This window comes from Mustela putorius, unplaced genomic scaffold, assembly GCF_011764305.1.
Source record: "Mustela putorius furo isolate JIRA1106 unplaced genomic scaffold, ASM1176430v1.1 tig00003972_pilon_pilon_pilon, whole genome shotgun sequence".
Classification (NCBI taxonomy): Eukaryota; Metazoa; Chordata; class Mammalia; order Carnivora; family Mustelidae; genus Mustela; species Mustela putorius.
Window position 1 is genome coordinate 26154474 of NW_025422115.1, and position 18169 is coordinate 26172642.

At 61.6% G+C, this 18169-nt stretch overlaps 1 protein-coding gene across 5 annotated transcripts; it reads right to left on the reverse strand.

Moving 5' to 3' along the window:
• Positions 1–3941: 3941 nt before the first annotated feature.
• Positions 3942–17438, reverse strand: STMN3 (stathmin 3). 5 transcript variants are annotated; one of them, XM_004760041.3, is made up of 7 exons: positions 17310–17438; positions 16420–16599; positions 16061–16163; positions 8866–8961; positions 8418–8593; positions 6450–6641; positions 3942–5729 (listed from the first exon to the last, which is right to left on the reverse strand). In XM_004760041.3, exons 3-7 carry the CDS (start codon positions 16077–16079, stop codon positions 5670–5672), a joined length of 543 nt encoding a protein of 180 aa, XP_004760098.1. In that variant the 5' UTR covers positions 16080–16163; positions 16420–16599; positions 17310–17438; the 3' UTR covers positions 3942–5669. The 5 variants fall into 5 exon arrangements, with proteins under 5 accessions (XP_004760098.1, XP_012915689.1, XP_012915688.1 ...); XM_013060235.2 differs by having other exon boundaries at positions 16420–16682; positions 17310–17419; XM_013060234.2 differs by lacking the exon at positions 17310–17438 and adding an exon at positions 16780–16877 and having other exon boundaries at positions 16420–16682.
• Between the last annotated feature and the right edge of the window lie 731 nt (positions 17439–18169).

Sequence of the window (18169 nt, forward strand, 5' to 3'; positions counted from 1 at the left end):
TCACAGGGGACTTTAAAAAAAAGATTTTATTTATTTGACAGAGATCACAAGCAGGCAGAGAAGCAGGCAGAGAGAGAGGAGGAAGCAGATCCCCACTGAGCAGAGAGCCCGATGCCGGGCTCCATCCCAGGACCCCAAGACCATGACCCGAGCCAAAGGCAGAGGCCCAACCCACTGAGCCAGCCATGCGCCCCCATAGTGGACATTTTGAAGGTTAACATTATAAAGTGCCTTGAAAACTCATAAATCACTGTGAATGCATAACGTCTTACAGACTAGCATGCACACTCTCATGGGGAGGCTGTGCTTCTGAATCAACAACATTCTCTAGAGTGAAGAGCACATGTAGTAAGAACTCGCTAAAAGGCTGAATACATGAATAAGTGTGTAAATGTTTTGAAGTTAACTATTTGGGGTACCTGGCTGGGTCAGTTGGTGGGGCGTGGGACTCTTAAACTCAGGATCCTAAGTCCAAGCCCCACATTGGGTGTAGAGATGACATCGAAAAAATAAAGCTATGAGTTACATATCTACAACTTCTGTTTTTGTTTGAATTGTATCCCCCAAAGATACGTTGACATCTCAATTCCCAGGAACTCAGAATGTAACCCTATTTGGAAATAGGGTTGTTGCAGGTATAATTAACTAAAATGCGGCCATATCAGATTGGGGGGCCCGAATCCAGTGACTGGTGTCCCACAGAGACAGACACACAAAAAGAGGGCATGGCATGTGACCACAGAGATTGACATGACACATGCACAAGCCAAGGGACGCCAAAGATTTCCAGTGTCCAGCTCTGCGTCCCCATCCCAGGGGAGGACCCCGGCTACGTGAAGGAGAGCAAAGCTTTCCACAGCGCCCGTCGCCTGGGTAAGAGCCCAAACACTTGTGCCCACTGCATCCTGGCATTGGTGCCAAGGAAAGCACGATGCAATCACATACTGACACAGCAACTTGACTCACGCAAGGAAGAGACACACAGTCTGCTAGGGCAGCTGGTCCCTGAGCACGCACCCCTCGGGCACTGTAGTGGGAAGACCCAATCCCCCGGAGCCTGGAGTACTGAGAGCAGGGGGCGTGCCTGACGGAGCTCACTTGGGGGTGCTCACCCAAGCAGGACAACAGATCACTCACTAAGCTCACAGCAGGGAAGGATGTCTGGTACAAGTTCTGTGGGCTCCTTATTTGTTGGAAACTAGGGTTCCAGGCCCAAAGCCCGTTCTTTTTTTTTTTTTTTTTTTTTAAGATTTTATTTATTTATTTGACACACACTCAGAGAGGGGTTTTGTTTGTGGTGGGAAGACTGCCTTTCCCAACAGCCGGAGTTAGGAGAGGCCAGAGGTTCCTTCTGGCTTCAGAGGAGGCATGGCCTTGTGACACCTCAGTTTGGGGCTTCCAGCCTCCGATTGGTGAGAGATGGAGTTTCTGATGCTCTCAGCCTCCAGCGTGTGGTGCTGTTGCAGCGGTCCCCGGACACAGCCGTGGATGGGAACTAGCTGAAGGTCTTCGGCAAAGAGAGAAGAACCGAGGTCTGTGCTGCCCTGTTCCACCCCAGCTTCCGCAGCGCCCGCTGAGCTTGCCGGGCGGGAAGAGAGCAAGCCGCTGCGGGAGGCCCCGTGTGGACAGACGGCTTTCTAGGCCACCATCTTGCCTGTGTTGCCAGACACTGTATTTTGGGACGTTGACCCGCTGCAGCCCCCGGACACCGAGTGAACACCAGCTGTGCCCAGAGCACACAGGGTCACGCCAGGCGTCCCGTTGGCTGTGGTTCTGATGCACACGGGTCGGGTTCTCTACATCCCTCCACTTCACCAGTGGCTCTGACTCTGCCCGCACGGGCTCTTCCCTGGGGGCCTTCCTGACACAGAGAACGTGTGGGACTCTGCCCGAGAGGAGTTCATGCAGCTGCCCCCGCCGTGCCTCTCTGATGACTCGCCCTCGGGGGCCAGTGGCCATGGGCTGAGGACGCCCACGCGGCCCTGGGAGGACCTGAGGTCGCCTGCGGACTCCGTGTGAGCGAGCTGACTTGAGGACCCTCCACCCCAGTCCCCGGCCCTGGGGGGACCAGAGCCTCAGCCAATGTCCCAACCGCAACCTTGGGGGAGTCCCTGAGCCAGACAGCCCAGCTCTGGAAGTGGTGAGATGCCGCTGCTTGAGGTCACTTGTGACACTATGCGGATAGCTAATACAGGATTGGCTCCCCAGAAGGACGCCCATCTTTGTTTTTTGTTGTTGTGGTTGTTAAGAAAAGCATATGTCGGGCGCCTGGGTGGCTCAGTGGGTTAAGCTGCTGCCTTCGGCTCGGGTCATGATCTCAGGGTCCTGGGATCGAGTCCCGCATCGGGCTCTCTGCTCGGCAGGGAGCCTGCTTCCTCCTCTCTCTCTCTCTCTGCCTGCCTCTCTGCCTACTTGTGATCTCTCTCTGTTAAATAAATAAATTTAAAAAAATCTTTAAAAAAAAGAAAAGCATATGTCTGTGAAGGATTCCCCATGCTTGCCCAAAGTCAGAGGCTCCGTGCGGTGACTGCTACAAATGCCATCTGTCCCATAATGGCTGCTTTGGGTCCCCTAAGAGTTGAGAAGCCTGGCCTGGGATCAGCTCAGTCTTCTGGGAATGCCAAGCTGTGTGTCTGTATGTGGTATGTGTCTGTACACCCAGAAGAGCGGCACACAGAACTCACGCCTCATAAAAATATGCTCAACACACTTGCTTTCTGTCCCCCCTTTCTCCCGGCTGTTCCTCTTGCTGGTTTCCGAGGTCTGTCTGTCTCCTGGGCAGCTGTGTGTCCCAGATTCTGACTTTCTCACCTCTCCCTGGGCAGGGGAAGGACGAAATATGGGGAGAGATCCTTGGAGCCTGGGGGAGTACGCCTGCCCCCCGAGAGGTCGGGAGGTGTGGGGGAGAGGTGAGGGGTCTCTCCGGATCCTGGGGAACAGGCACCTATCTGGGACCTGGACCTGAGGCCCATGTGGACGCCTAAGCATAGCCTGCTTGGACATCTAACAAACGTGCCTGCTCCCTAGCAGGGGGGTCCCTGCTGGGCACCCCAAGTGGCTGTTTGGGCCCTCTGGAACAGGCCACCAGTGTGACTCAGGATGTCTGCTGGGCACCCCAGGTGGCTGTTTGGGCCCTCTGGTACAGGCGGGCCACCACCATGACTCAGGATGTCTGCTGGACACCCCAGGTGGCTCTTTGGGCCCTCTGGTACAGGCCACCACCGGGACTCAGGATGTCTGGGCCCTCTGGTACAGGCGGGCCACCACCGTGACTCAGGATGTCTGCTGGGCACCCCAGGTGGCTGTTTGGGCCCTATGGAACAGGCCACCAGTGTGACTCAGGATGTCTGGGCCCTATGGTACAGGCGGGCCACCACCGGGACTCAGGATGTCTGCTCACTCTCTTTGCCACTCTAGGTCTCCCCCTTGGGGCCAGATTTGTGTCTGTGAATGATCAGCTGCCCAGTGGGGGCCACAGAGCCACGGAATGCACCCCAGCAGCCTGCTCGGACCGCTAGGACCCACTCCACATCTGAGCAAGACCCACAGGGCACTGCAGTGAGAAGGACAAGCCTCAGATGTCAGACCCTCGTGTGTCCTCCAAAGCAGCAGCCTGAGGCCTGGAGCCCAGGCCCGCAGGAGCACCCGGCCCTGGGGAGAGCTGAGCGTGGGCCCCACCTGCCCTCTCCCTCACATCCGCACGGTCTCCTGGTGCTCCAGAGAAGAAAGCGGGCATGTGTGTCATATACATACTCGTTCCTCAAGGCCTCCATCAGCATCAGAACTACCAGCAGTTGTGGTAAGAACACCCGTGACAACTGGCTTCAGTCCAGGGCTCTGTGTGTCACATCCCTGTACTGGCCCGGAGTAGCCCTTCAGCCGGTTCTGACCCACAGATGCAGAATGCTCGCGGGGACGGTTCAGCCACTTCTTACACAAGGTTTTGGGTTTTTGTCTTTAATCATTCATTTGATTTCATTTAAGTTCACTTTCACTACGCGGATGAGATGGGTACATATCACACTAGGCTTCCACTATGAGAGAGCTGCCACTGCAGAGAGAAATCCGGCCCTCCGCTCTCTTCCCATGTCCCTTTCTGAGTCCCGCAGGAGCCACGTGGGGGACAGTGGGGTTCCAATCCTGGCTTGTCATTCCCCCGGAGACTGTGGGTGGGACAGGGAAAGTGGGCATGGGTCCCTGCCTCTCCTAAAGCCTGTTGTAGCGGCCAGCGCCCAGCTGTGCTTTCTGGCTGGGCCCTGGCAGTCCACCGGCACGGGCTTCCATAGGATGGAGGCTGGGGGAACCGGGGGGTGGCCACCCACCTGGCTTCTAAAGCCCTGGCTCTGGGTCCTTGCAGTCTGTCCCTCATGCTTCCCACTCAGAGGATGGTCAGCAGGGACCCTGCCCTCAGTCCTCAGCTGTGGAGTGGGGCGGCCATGGAGGATGGAGCACAAGGACTGGACACCACCCTCATGGGCAGCAGGTGACAGTCCTCAAAGGCCAGCACTGGGAATCTGGAGAGTCCCCCTTGGCCAATGGAGGAGAAGGAGCCCAGTCCAGGAAGGTGTTGGCAGGAAAGGCCTAGTGCCAGAGAGGGCCACAGGTCAAGAATGTCAAGGATGGACTAGGTAGGAAGGTGGCTTGGGAACATCGCCCCCCACCATCTGAGGCTGCAAGCAGCTGGTCCCCTACGCCCCCCTGACCCCACCATCTGCTCCCTGAGGGGCACTTGCAGCTACCACTCACTCAGACCTAGCCATACCTGTCCAGAGCTGAGCCTGAAAGCCCCATGGCCCAGAGCACCATAGGAGCATTTTTTTTTTTATACCAGGGTTAGGGCACAGAAAGGGACCAAGACTCCAAAGGGCTCTAAAGATGGGGTCCTCCAAGGATCCATAAAGCCTACCGGGGGGAGAGGAATGGTGATGGAGGCCCACACCAGTACTGGGCCAGAGTCTCTTAGGAGGGGAGCACTCCTGGGAGGAGGATCCACCAACCCTCTAGACCCACAACCCTCTAGACCACGGTCCCTGGTGGAGAATGCCCGCTCCCCTGGACTCCAGCTGGGACACATCCCACCCTCCCGCTGCCCAGTCCAGCCACAGGCAATGACTAACCCTCCCAGGCCAGTCCAAGCTGCCCACTGCAGGCCAGGTGATCTCAGAGGACCCCTACGCACTACTCCAAAGCATTCCACTGCACAAGTGGCTCCCACGACTGACCCAGAGGGCCTCCTCCCACCAAAGGCCTGGCAGGCGGTGTCACCTTGGCCTGTCAGCGGCAGGGAGCTGGCTCAGAGGACGAGCCCGAAGTACAAGGTGCTCACAGGACAAGCCAGCATAAGGACCCACATGTTCCTGCTACCACCACGGGATTTATTGAGGCTGTCACCACATCTAAGAGGGCCACCAACGGGGGACCCAGCCACTGCCTGGCCTGGTGCCTGAACCGAGGGACTGTGTGCCACGCCGTGGTGGCTCCTTGATGGAGAGCCTGTGCAGGACTGGACAGCTCGGGGCAGAAAGAGAAGCAGGAGTTGGGGGTGCAGGGGAGGGAGGGAGGGTGCGGGGACCAAAGTTGCATCTAGACGAAGTGGGACAAGACGAAACCAGAGCCCGCATGTGCTGATGTCGCCTCTCAGGATCCAGGCGCCGGTGGCCCACAGCCCCTTAGCCCGACATCTCCTCTCGCTGCTCCTTGTTCCTGCGTACCTCGGCGGCGTGCAGCTCCTGCGAGGACCGTAGGGGTGGGTGGGCGGAGCCCCGCGTACGCGGCGGGGGGGCGGGGGGGGGGGGCTGACCCTTCCCCCACACCCAGGCCTCAGGGACCCTCCTAAGTGCGACCCACGAGGGCACCTTAACGACCAGGCCGGAGGAGCAACAGAGAGCAGGGGGAGGCCCACGTCCTCCCCTCACAGCGCGTCCCGAGTGCCGAGGCCGCTCTCAGTGCGGCAGGGGTCGCACCCGGAGGAGAGGGAGAGCCGCGACTCCGGGGACATTCCTCGGGCAAGCTCTGGGTGCCCCGCCTGGTCCCTCCCGGTGGGCTGCAGCCGAGGCCACGCCGAGGGGGCTCCGGCCGAGGCGGGGCCTCGCCTCACTCAGGGCTGCTCCCCGCAGGACCGGGAGCGGCCGGGCTACTGGCGCGGCGGGAGGGCCCGCCAAGGAGGGGGCTGCTAGGGCTGCCCTGGCCCCCCCGCCTAACGCAGCGCCACCCCGCGTCTTTCGGGGCACTTCTGAGCAGCGGCTCCCGGCCGTGTCCCCTCACCCCCCGCAACGAGATTGCACCCGGGCCTCGGGTGAGGCCCGAGGCGTCCAGCAGAGGCAGGCCCAGCCCCTCCTTCCTGCTGCCCGGGCACCGCCCCGCCCCGCCCCGCCCGGGTGGAGCCCCGCCCCCTCGGGACCGCCCCTCGGCCTTCGCCCCGCCCCTCCCGAAGCCGGGCGCGCGCGCACCTTCTCGCGCAGGCGCTCGCGCAGCGCCGCCAGGTGCGCCTCGCGGATCTCCTTGCTGAGCTCCATCTTGTAGTTGAGCTTCTCCTCGGCCTGGCGGCTGAAGTTGTTGTTCTCCTCCAGCGCCTTGTGCAGCACCTCGCGCTCGTGCTCGCGCCGCTCGGCCAGCTGCTTCAGCACCTGCGCCTCCTGCGTCTGCGCGGGCGGCCGGGGGCGCGGTGGGCGGCGGCCCGGCCCCCTGTCCCCGGTCCCCGGCCCCCTGTCCCCGGTCTCCGGTCCCCAGCCCCCGGCCCCCTGTCCCCGGCCCCCCGCCGGCCCCCTGTCCCCTGTCCCCGGGCCCTGCCCCCTGTCCCCGGCCCCCCGCCGGCCCCCTGCCCCCCGCCGGCCCCCTGCCCCCGGCCCCCTGTCCCCTGTCCCCCGCCCCCCGCCGGCCCGGCCTCCCCGCGCGCGGTCTGGGCTCCGCCCAGCGCCCGTTACCCCGCCCTGCTGCCCGCCCGACGCGCGCCCTCCGGGAGCTCAGGTCTCCACGGCCCCGCCGACGGCCAGGGTGTTCACCGGCTCTCGGTTTGCCTGGACTTCTGGCCTTCGGCCCCGCAAGGTCCGCGGGCGCGCCCGGAGAACCCCCGGCCCCAGACACACCCGCAGCTGCTCACCCCTTCCGTCCGTCCTCGCCGGCGGAGCCCACCCTCCCGCTAGGCGAAGGGCGCCCCGCCGCGAGACGGGCTCTCGCCGCCCCGCCGCCCACGCCCGGGGTGCGCTCAGGGAATGTTGGAAGAGCAAATTCAAAAGTTAGGGGCCGTCACGGAACCCGCACGGCCTCCTCGAACGTCTGCCCGCTGAGCACAAAGCAGGTGCTTGATCCGCACCGTGTCCTGAGTTCCCTGAGGTGTGGGGGCGGTGGGAGGGTCCCCAGGGCTGCTGGAGAAGGGACTAGTTGGAGCGAAGAGACTGGGACAGCCGGTGCGGCCGCACTGTCCACCCTACTGGAGGAGGGGGCGCCTGGAGCCCCGGGGAGAGGTGCGGGTCCGAGCGCAAGGGCTGTCCCCTCCTGCAGAAGGCTGCTGGGCCCACCCACATGCCAGTCACTGCTCGTTAACCCTAGGAGGCCTGGGTCCCCAGATTTCACTGGGACATGCTCTAAGGGATTTGGGGCCAGTACCCCTGCCCAGTGGGCTTGGACACCAGGACTACATGCTGGGAGTATTTTGTGTGTCCGTCTCCATGGGGCTGGTGTGAGGGGAAGGGACAGGGAGGGACCCTTCGGCCATGCCGCCCTTCTCCCAGGGGCCCTCTGAGCTCCCAGCAGGTGTGGGCTTGCAGCCCTCAACACATGAGAGTCCCTTTCTTCTCTATCCTGGAGCTGGATGACAGCCCAGACTCACATCCCAGGGCCCTTTCCTGGCCATGGCCAAGGACAGCCCTTCCAACAGTTACCTGGTCCCTGCCCTCTCCAGCTGCCTGGTCCCTGCCCCCTCCAGCTGCCTGGTCCCTGCCCCCTCCAGCTGCCTGGTCCCTGCCCCCTCCAGCTGCCTGGTCCCTGCCCTCTCCAGCTGCCTGGTCCCTGCCCCCTCCAGCTACCTGGTCCCTGCCCTCTCCAGCTGCCTGGTCCCTGCCCCCTCCAGCTGCCTGGTCCCTGCCCTCTCCAGCTGCCTGGTCCCTGCCCCCTCCAGCTACCTGGTCCCTGCCCCCTCCAGCTGCCTGGTCCCTGCCCTCTCCAGCTGCCTGGTACCTGCCCCCTCCAGCTGCCTGGTCCCTGCCCCCTCCAGCTGCCTGGTCCCTGCCCTCTCCAGCTGGGAACCCTTCACCTTCTTGTCCCTTCTGATGCCCCAAGTGGACGTCCAGGGAACTATGACGCCCTCTCCGCTCCGCCAACAGCCAAGCAGAGGCTTGGAGCATCCTGTGCCTTGAGGGCACTGTCTGTGCCTTCTGCCCGGCCACCTTGATCAGGATCTGGGGCAGGGGGGGCCTCACCTTCCTTCGTTCCTCAGCTGCTTCCAGCCGCTTCTGCAGCTCCTCCAGGGAGGTGTCCTTCCTCTTGGGGGGAGAGGAGAGCACTGGGCTCTCGGGGGACAGGTCAGAAGGGGACTTGAGGATGACCTCGAAGCTCTGGCCAGAGGCCCTCTTGTCCAGCTGCTTCACCTCCATATCTGCAAGACCGGATGGGGCTTCAGGATTCTGAGGGGCCATGTTCCCAGGACACATTCAAATTGAGGGCTAAGGGAGGGAGCATGGCTGCTCATGTGGGACCCCCAGGCCTGAGCCTCCAAGTCTGCCTCTCATCAGAGGCTCCCTCTCCAGAAGCCGGCTGAGCTGAGGTGGGGGCGGGGTGGGTTGGAGAAGCCGTGGGAGCAAAGAGCAAGGAAAGGAGGAGGCAGGCACTGACCAAGCAGGAGCGGACAGCAGCCCAGGGCACACTCACCCCCATACTGGTAGATGGTGTTGGGGTGCGGCTGTGAGTAGAAACAGGAGCAGATGAGCGACAGCACTGACAGTTCCTTCATCTTCTCCTTGTAAGCTGTGGGCAGGAGACCAGCATGAGAGGGCGCCGTGGCTGCCTCCAGACCTTGCCTCCCCGGCTGCCTCCCTCTTCCTTCCCAGCACACCCCATGCCGTGCCTCTCTGGAAGCCTGTGTTAGCTTCTCCCTTTTCTGTTCTCTTGCCTCTGGACATCTCTCCTCCCCGTCCCAGAAGCTGACTTTGTCCCTAGCCACACCTTCCTGTGGGTTGTCCCGCATTGTTCTCCTAGTACCCACCCTCCTCTTTTCTCGATTTTGACAGAGAGAGATCACAAGTAGGCAGAGAGGCCAGCAGAGAGAGAGAGAGAGAACCCCCCCCCCCGATGTGGGGTTCGATCCCAGGACCCTGAGATCACAACCTGAGCCGAAGGCAGAGGCTTCCCCCACTGGGCCCCATGCGCCCCTGCCACCTTTCTTCTCTTGGCACTTCTATCTCATTCCTCTGCATCACTGTGTGTTTGTCTGTCTCTGTTCATCCTCCTGTCTTCCTGGCTCGGTTCTCTCTCTCTCTCTCTCCATGTCTCTGTGACCCTGTCATTGTGCATCTTCCTGGCCCTCCCAGTACTTCTCCCAACTTCCTCCACTTTCCCTCTCGCAGATACTAACCAGCACACTCACGACTGGGCCAGCACAGATGCAGGCAGCCCTTGGTCTGTACACTTGGGGGAAGCCATCACACATCCTCCCGTGTGGCGTCCCCCACCCCTTCGCCGCCATCTACCCTGATAGCAGCAACGCAGCTACCCCAGGTGACACCAGGCAGTCACCAGGCACACACTCCCGGTCCCTCTAGAGCCAAAGGGTGGGGAGCTGTCCGTTCAGCACCAAAGCCCGCCCTCTAGCCTTGCAGAGCCCCCACAGCAGGTGCCCCCTGGTGCCCAACCAGAAAAGGAGGTAAGCTTGTCTGCTGAGGCCCTGAGCCCTGTCAGGGGAAGGGGAGAAGCCCACGGTCAGAATCACAATAACTGAGCTATCTGTGGTCTACTCACGAAAAGCCAGGCCCCTAGGTAGACACGCTGGCCCAGTGTCTCACTAATGTTTAACAGTCTTCCAGCCCAAGACTGTCTCTAGGCTCCACTGAGATGACACTGGGCCCAAGTGGCTGGGTGACTTGCCCAAAGCCCCTCAAGTGGAATCCCAGGTGGTCTGTGTGCTTTACACCACTCCAAAATGTCCTGGAGACTAGGAGACTCAGGGACCCACCTCCCGGCTCCCGAGCTGGAGAAGCTGGTACAGGTCTCCAGAGGGACACTCCAGAGAGGGAGTCTGGCTTCCATGAAGTGGCCTTCCAAGGAGTAGACATGAATGCGGGCAAGAAAGCTCCTCACTGGGGCACCTGGGGGGCTCAGTCAGTGAAGCGGCTGCCTCGGCTCAGGTTGTGATCCTGGGGTCCTGGGATAAAGCCGCACATTGGGCTCCCTGCTCAGCGGGGAGTCTGCTTCTCCCTCTCCCTCTGCTGCTTCCAACCCACCCCGGGTCGTGCTCTCTAGCTTTATGTGACTGAGAGAGACAGAGAGCACAAGCAGCGGGGGGGGGGGGGGGCAGAGGGAGAGGGAGAAGCAGACTCCCGGCTGAGCAGGGAGCCCAATGTGGGGCTCGATCCCAGGCCCCTGGGATTGTGACCTGAGAGGAAGGCAGACACCTAACTGACCGAGCCACTCAGGTGCCCCTATAAATAAAGTCTTAAAAAAAAGGAAGAAACTTCCTGATCAAATTTCACACAAAATAGTGTTTTAAATTGAGCTAATGTGAACTTGGGGAAAATGCTGTTGTAGGAACAGGGCACAGGACAGAAATTACCAGGCCCTTGTCTGAGAGAGCAGCTCATGGCAAGCAGGGTTTCCTCACAACCAGAGGAGAGAATGATGGTATTTGGTCCAAATGTCCTGATGACCCAGGCTCTTCAGGAGAGAGCCCAAGAGACAGTGAAGGGAGCACACAAAGGGACCCTGAGCAGCAGCAAGAAGAGCCTTTAAGGGGTGTGTGGGGGCGCCTGGGGGGCTCAGTCGTTAAGTGTCTGCCTTCAGCTTCAGTCATGACCCCAGGGTCCTGGGATGGAGCCCCGCATCGGGCTCTCTGCTCCGCGGGAAGCCTGCTTCTCCCTCTCCCACTCTCCCTGCTTGTGTTCCCTCTCTCGCTGTGTCTCTGTCAAGTAAATGAATAAAATCTTTTAAAAAGGGGGTGGACATGCAGTGGAAGCAAGCAGAGATCTATGCCTTGGTCACCAGCTTGGTCACCGGCTCCAGGAGGCTGGGAGGGAAGTGGGCCAGATGTGGCCGCTTCCGAGGGGATTTTGGCTTCATTTTTTTTTACAAGCATAATTATTTGTGCAATACTTGTGCTATTAAGTTTATTTATTTATTTATTAGACTCATAGAGGTTTTTAAAAGTTTTTTAAAGATTTCCTTTGAGAGATTGCGAAAACGAGTGGGGGGAGGGGCAGAGACCGAAGCAGGCTCCCCGCTGAGCAGGGAGCCCAAGGGAGGCTTGATTCCAGGACCCTGAGACCACGACCTGGGCCCGAGACAGACACTTCACCGAGGGAGCCCCCCAGGGGCCCTAAGAGGTCAGTTTAAAAAGGAGGCAGAGGCACAGCTCACACTACATGTGCTGGGGAGCTGGAGGGCGCGAGACCAGGCAAAACCAGCTCTTCTGAAGCAGCAGACCAGGAGGTATTTGGTCTTTGGAAAGGCTGGGGAAAGGAGAGCCCAGTGTTCAGAGGAGGGGCAGGAGGGGAGCCAGAGGGGGTCTGGGTCGGGGCGGGGGGCACACCTGGATCCTGGGAGAGGCCAGGAAGGAAGGGGCTTGGTCTAACCTCACCACCACCCACCTCCCTGGCAACAGACACTGCCTCCCTGGCCTTCCGGGCAGCCCTTCCTCACCACAGGTGGAAACCTCCAAATGGGTTTACCATGCATGCCAGCAGCTTGGGTTGGGGCCTCGCAGCTGCTTCAGCTCCTCTCTGCCTTGAACCTGAAGTTTTCCCAGGAATGACCTGCACCTTCATTACAGAGAAAGAAGTCTGCAGGCAAGGTCAGGGAGCTCCCTTCCAGCCGGTCACCTCAGCATGAAGGGAGGCTGGTCGCAATTCAGAGGCAGCACGTGGAGCTTGGGCAGGTGTGAGCACTGCACTGTTAGCATAGAGGGGAGAAGGACGGGGGAGGGGTGGTGGAGACTGAAGACAGAACTCTCTGAGGGCATGGACCAGCCCAGGGCACCAGTGTCCAGCTAGGAAGTGAGGGCCTGACTGTGTCCTGCGGGTGGCAGTGGGGTGTGGCTCGGTGTCTAATGGTCACGGAGACTCCCCAGGCTGGTTTCTCCCGGGCTGATGGCCCATGAGGCCCTTCCTTCCCAGAAGACTCACCCTAAGTAGGCAAGTGGGAAGGGGCAGTCCCCCAGAAGGGTTTTGGAGTAAGACGTGCTGTGTGGTCTGGCTGCGGGTTGGAGGGGACTGGGCCACAGGTGGGGACATTGGCAAGTTTGCAGAGAGTTAACAAGGGGAAGCCCACACATGGGGCTGCAGAGCAGGGCTGGGCCCAGCAGCTCCTTACACAGGAAGTTGGTCATACCTGTGTCCTCGAAGCTGGACGGGCTTAAAGGTTATGTCTCATCCAGAGGGAAGAGGTTGAGGCTCAGATCCATCTAGGCCCTTCTCCACAGACAGAGCTCAAGCCCCTCCACAGCTTGGAGGCTGTTTCTCCCTCTCGCCAGGACCTCTCTCTTCCTTCCCCATCACTGACTTTGTAGAGTTATTAAAAGCAAATCTCTGGGGGCGCCTGGGTGGCTCAGTGGGTTAAGCCGCTGCCTTTGGCTCAGGGCATGATCTCAGGGTCCTGGGATCGAGTCCCGCATCGGGCTCTCTGCTCAGTGGGGAGCCTGCTTCCCCCTGCCTCTCTGCCTACTTGTGATCCCTCTCTCTGTCAAATAAATAAATAAAATCTTAAAAAAAAAAATCTCTGGCATGAACTGGATTCCTTTCATCTTCCTCTTCCTCTTCGTATTAAATATTATATACTCAAAAACACACATTGGCTTTCTGGATGCTTAGATCCTAGGTGAGCATGAGTTAGAAAGCACCCAATTGGCCTACAGTGGAATGGTAACCATAACAGGGCACCCGCAAGGTGGGCACATTCCATCCAGATTCCCAACTGACCCTCAAGACCAGCCAGCCCTTGTCCGAGTCATTTCTACTGAGCAAAGAGAGAGAGAGAGAGACAGTGTGTGAGAGAGCAAGGAGCCTGCTCAGAGTCACACCGCATGACAGGATGGGAGCCTGGTCCTGAGCCCCAGCTCTGACGACACTTTCCTATTGGGCGTCTCACGGTGGTGGGGGTGGGAGGGTGTTTATCGAGAATTGGGAGGGCAGGGCACCCACAGATGCCCACCCATCCCTAAAAGGATCTTGGAGGGTGCTGCTAGTTGCTTCCTGACAGACGGAGCTCACTGCCACCCAGGCTACCCCTCTCACTAGTCAGACTCCCAGCACAGCAGAGCTAGCCGCCAGATCCACCTCTCTGGGGAGGAAATCCTGGGGAATGTGGCTGCAGAAGTGACGCTGCCCGGCATGGACTGGGCACCCAGTTCTTGTGAGGCACTGGGCCAAGCACGTTTCCTGAAATACCTTGTTCATTTCTTAGAACAGGGGGTGCCACCACATTCACCCCATCTACACGAGGCCCGGAGAGCTTAGGTAGCAGGGCCAAGCCCTCTCACTCAACGGAGCTGTATAAGGAGACAAAAGTGTGTGCAGTGCTGAGTGTCTGGGAAGGTCACCAAGAGACAGACACATCCCCCCAGCCGAGTGACATCGCCTGACAGCGGATGCTCAAGGGAAAGGTGGTGGGAAAGTCGACAGAGGAAGAGAAAGCTGAGGTCAATCTTGTGGTGACTACAAGGTCATAGCGGATGATGGGTATTCCCTTGGGAACCCTTCCCCAGTCCCCAAGACCAAACGAAGCCCACCAGTGGGGCAGACATGCCACTGAGGCGCGGAGCACCAGGGGCTGCTCCAATCAGAGACATTTGTTAACACAGAAGTCATAGCTGGGATTCACTTAAACGGATCTTGGCCACAGTTACCAGTGCGCTCACCCACCTATGGAACTGTAATGAAGGTGAGCACAGGCACACACAGGTGGGCTGTACTCTCCCCGGGGTGGCCCCAGCCGTAAAACAGGAAAGGCCCATCCCTGTGTGACTCTGGCCTGGGGCAATTCTCCAGCTGGCTCCCGGCACATCAGTGAGGCTGCGGCCGTGCTGGACGTCACTGACTGCACTCACGGTTTCCCTTTTCACGTCGGCAGCAACCTGGACACCCAGAAAAACCCTGGGACCGAGCATGGGTCAGCAGTGCCCCAAAGACTGGCAAATAAGGGAGGGCTCGTGTAAGGGGGCTCTGAGGTCAGTGCACCTGTGCCCACTCTGGTGGCCATCAGCACTGTGATTTCGGCTGCACCATTTCACCCCCTAATGTGTCTGCTTCCCAGTCAGATGGAGGGCAAGAATGAGACCCGCTGAGTAAGGCTTTTTCTAGAGAGAAAAGGCTGAGGGCATCTCCCACCAGTGGCTGCTCCTTGTCCCCCGCTGGGGCACAGACCCTGAGCCCGGGGCCCGAAGTCCCACCTCAGCGGGGAACTGGGCTAGCACTCTGGCCGTGGGAAGGACCCTCAGCTCCTGCCCAAAGCTGAGCCCAGTATCTCTGAGGAGATCCACAGGAGAGGACAAAGGGCAGATGAAGCCAGGTCGACAAGCCCCTCACGGACTAGACTGCACGCAGGAGGGGTGTGGGCAGTGACGCACGTGGTCCCTCCTAGACAGGAGCAGAAGTCACCTGGGGCCTGGAATCCGGATGGCCTGAGAGGCTGGTCAGGGCACACACGAGTGCGTGCAGCTCTGCCAACTGTATGTCCACTCCAGAGAGAATCCAGCTAGCTAGGGAGAGGGGACCCCCAAGAAGGGAGAGGAGGGTCGGCTGGGAGTGGAGTTCTGGGTCCAGGAGGAAATGGGGTGGAGGTGGGGGAGCCGCTGCCCAGATGTCCCTGGCGACAGGTGGTGCAGTGATGCGGCTGGTCCCTGGGGCAGCCAGACAGGGCAGAGTGGTCCTCGGGGAAGCCAGCCCCATGTCCTCCCGTCCAGGGTCCCCTGCAGCTCTCTCGCAGCCAGTAACTGCCCCGTGTCCACCCCTCCACGGAGCGGCACTGAAGCCAGCCGGGAGGGAGGGAGGAGGGTCGCAGCTTTGGGTGCAGGGGATCTGCAGCTTGGGAGGCGGGGCGGTAGGGGAGGGAGGGACGGACCCCTCCTTGCTGGGAGGGCTTGAAAACTGCAGCGGCAGCGGCCCCTCCTCTATCCAAACCCCGTTGCGCATAGGGCGGTGGCTTTTTCGACCAGAGCACCAGCGGGCGGCACCATGTCGCAGAGTGGTCTCCAAGCCCAAAGCATCGAGGCGGAGTGGAGGGACGACCACGCTAGACGCGGGTGCGGCTCCCCTGGCTCCCCGCTGGGCTTCTCCTCCCACGCCCTTGCACAGCATCCCTCCAGTCCCCAGGGCGCTCCATTGGCGCAGACAGGGCCTGGCCCGCCAGCCCTGGGCTAGGGCTCAGGCTCCCGCAAAGGGTCCTACTCTCCAGCCTCCCACCCCCGTGAAGGCGAGGTCTGACCAGGGTCTGCAGTAGACAGGCGCCTCAGGGGACGCTGTCTGCACCCCGCCCCCTGCCGGGCGCGCCCATCTGGGGGTACGGACCGCACCGGGGCCCTTGGAGCCACCCTGCCACAGTAGCGCCTGGCCTGGCACAGCGGCCATGGAAGGGGCAATGCACCCTCACCCAGGGTGCTTGCGTGGGCGCGGCCCCTGCCCATTGGCCCAGGCCAGCTGCCACCGTGCAGCAATCCTTGCCCTGGGTACCAGGTGTTCCCAACCCGTTGGCCCTGAACCCCAGCTCCTGTGGGTTTGGCTGGGCCGCGCCCTGCACCCTTGCAGAGCGTCAAGTCTGAGATGTGAAAACAGAGTCCGCCACCGACCCCAGCTTCGGGCGAGGCGAGACAATGGCCTCAGCTCAGTCCCTGCCGCCCCAGGATGTCCGCGTCCCCGGCGCCTACCGGAAAGGGTGCTGGCCATGGTGCTGGCGGCTGTGGCGGCTGCGGAAGGCCGAGGAGGCTCGGGCGGCGGCGGCTGGAGCTGCAGTCGGCGAATGCTGCAGTGCTGGAGAGGGGAGGGAGCGAGGGCGGGCGGGAGGCGGGCACCGAGAGGGGGGGGAGGAGGAGCGAGAGTGTGAGAGCGAGTGAGAGAGCGAGAGCGAGAGCGCCGTGCGCCGGAGCAAGAGTGTGTGCGAGGACTGGGGGGCTGTGGGAGGGGCTTGCAGCCGTCAGAGGGAGGGGAGGGCACGGTGGGAGGGCAGAGACCAGCCTGGGACCTGGGGTGGGACACTGCAGCCCACGCCCATGCACTCCCTGCTTACCTCTTGGACTCGCTGCCCCAGCTTGGCTTTGTGCAGGCTTGGGGGTATGTGGAGACATGCCCCATTCCCCAGGGTCCGCACGGCCGGAGAGGAGAGGCCCCCACATCAGGCTGGGGCTGGAGAGCTCTTCATTAAAGCCTCTGAAGCCTGGGAGGGGTGTTCTGTGCGCCCAGGTCCGTGCTGAGGGGAAAGCACGTCATAGACAGTGGGGTAGGAACTGGTCGGGAAGGCCTCCAAGGAGCACCCCAAAGGACGAGTCAATTCTGGGGCAGAACAAGATGATAAATGAGATGGTGAGGCCTGGGACAAAGGCTTTGAAGTGAAATAGAGATGAGTTCCGACCCCAGCTCTGAGACCCACTTGCTGTGCAACTGGGAGCGGGTTTCTGACTTCTCCGTGGCTCTGTTTCTCTGGGCAAGATACAGCCATAACGCCCGTCTCCAGGTGAGGAGAGAGAGTTGGTGAGTGTGCAGGGGTCATGACTCTCTCCTCTCTGGGCCTAGAGAGCAGGTTGATATCCCCCGCGGGAGAGCTTTGCAGATGGTGGGCCCTTTTCCTGCAGTGACCCTCTCTCTCACTCTGGCCTTGGGAAGTGAAACGAACCGAGCGTCATTTCCATTTAAGGGACAGAACCACAGAGGTCAAGAGAAATGCTTGCTCCGTAAGCAACTAGGTCCTTGGGCCAGGACTAAAACTGGGAAACCTCAGGAGCCTGCAGGGGGTGAGGGAGGCCCAGAAAGGGGCAAGACCCGGACAGACTTAAGGATCCGAGTCCAGCTGGAGCAGGCCCAGATGTGGAGGTCCGGGTGCGCCCATGGCGGGCGTGGGACTGGTTGACATCTGTTCTGTGGCCCACACAGGGCCTGCCCCACCGCAGGTGACCCACAGACCTGCAGGAACAGACTGTCAATCCGGATTTGTTGACCGGGCCGAGGTCCCTGTGTCTGCTGAGCGGGGCTGCGTGTGGTCAGCCTCGGTGTCCGTTTCCTCGCACTTTCACACTTGGGTCCAGTGGCCTTGCTAAGCTACAACGGACGGCAGGCTGGGCAGCCCCGCGCGTGAGGGCGGCCGGCAGCGTGGGCCCGGCTCCGGCTCTGACCCCGGGGGCCCCGGCTCCGGCTCTGACCCCGGGGGCCCCGGCTCCGGCTCTGACCCGGGGGGCCCCAGCTCCGGCTCTGACCCCGCGGGCCCCGGCTCTGACCCCGGGGGCCCCGAGCCTTGGGTCCTGCCTCATCGTCCCGGCCTTCTCCGCTCTCGGACGGCGGCCGCCGGGGACGCGGGCGGCGCTCCTGGCTGCGGGAAGGCCGCCGGCCGCCCACCCGTCCTTCTGAGAAGCGGGGACGCGCGAGGACGCCTCTCGAGGGCCGTTCGGGGGACACGCGTGTCCACGCCTCCGGCCGGCCCTCCGCGAGCGCGCGGCCGGCTGGGCTCGGCCAGACCCGGTGTCCGGCGGCGCGGGCGGCGGGGCGGGCGCGGGGCCGGCGCAGACCCCGCACGCTGCCCGCGACCGCCGCGGACCCGGCCGAGGAGCCCTTCGCGGGGGAGGCGGAACGGGAACCCCGGGGGCCCGGGCCCGGGGCGGGGCGTGGATCGCAGGTACCGCGGGCGCGGCGTCGGGGAGGACACGGCTCGCAGCCCGGGTTTCCGCCCGCGGGCTCGGGGTCCGCGGGAGCGGCGGGGTGCGGCCCGGAACGGAGCGCGCGGGCCCGCTGCGGCGGAACGGTTTCCGCCCGGAACCACGCGCCGCGGA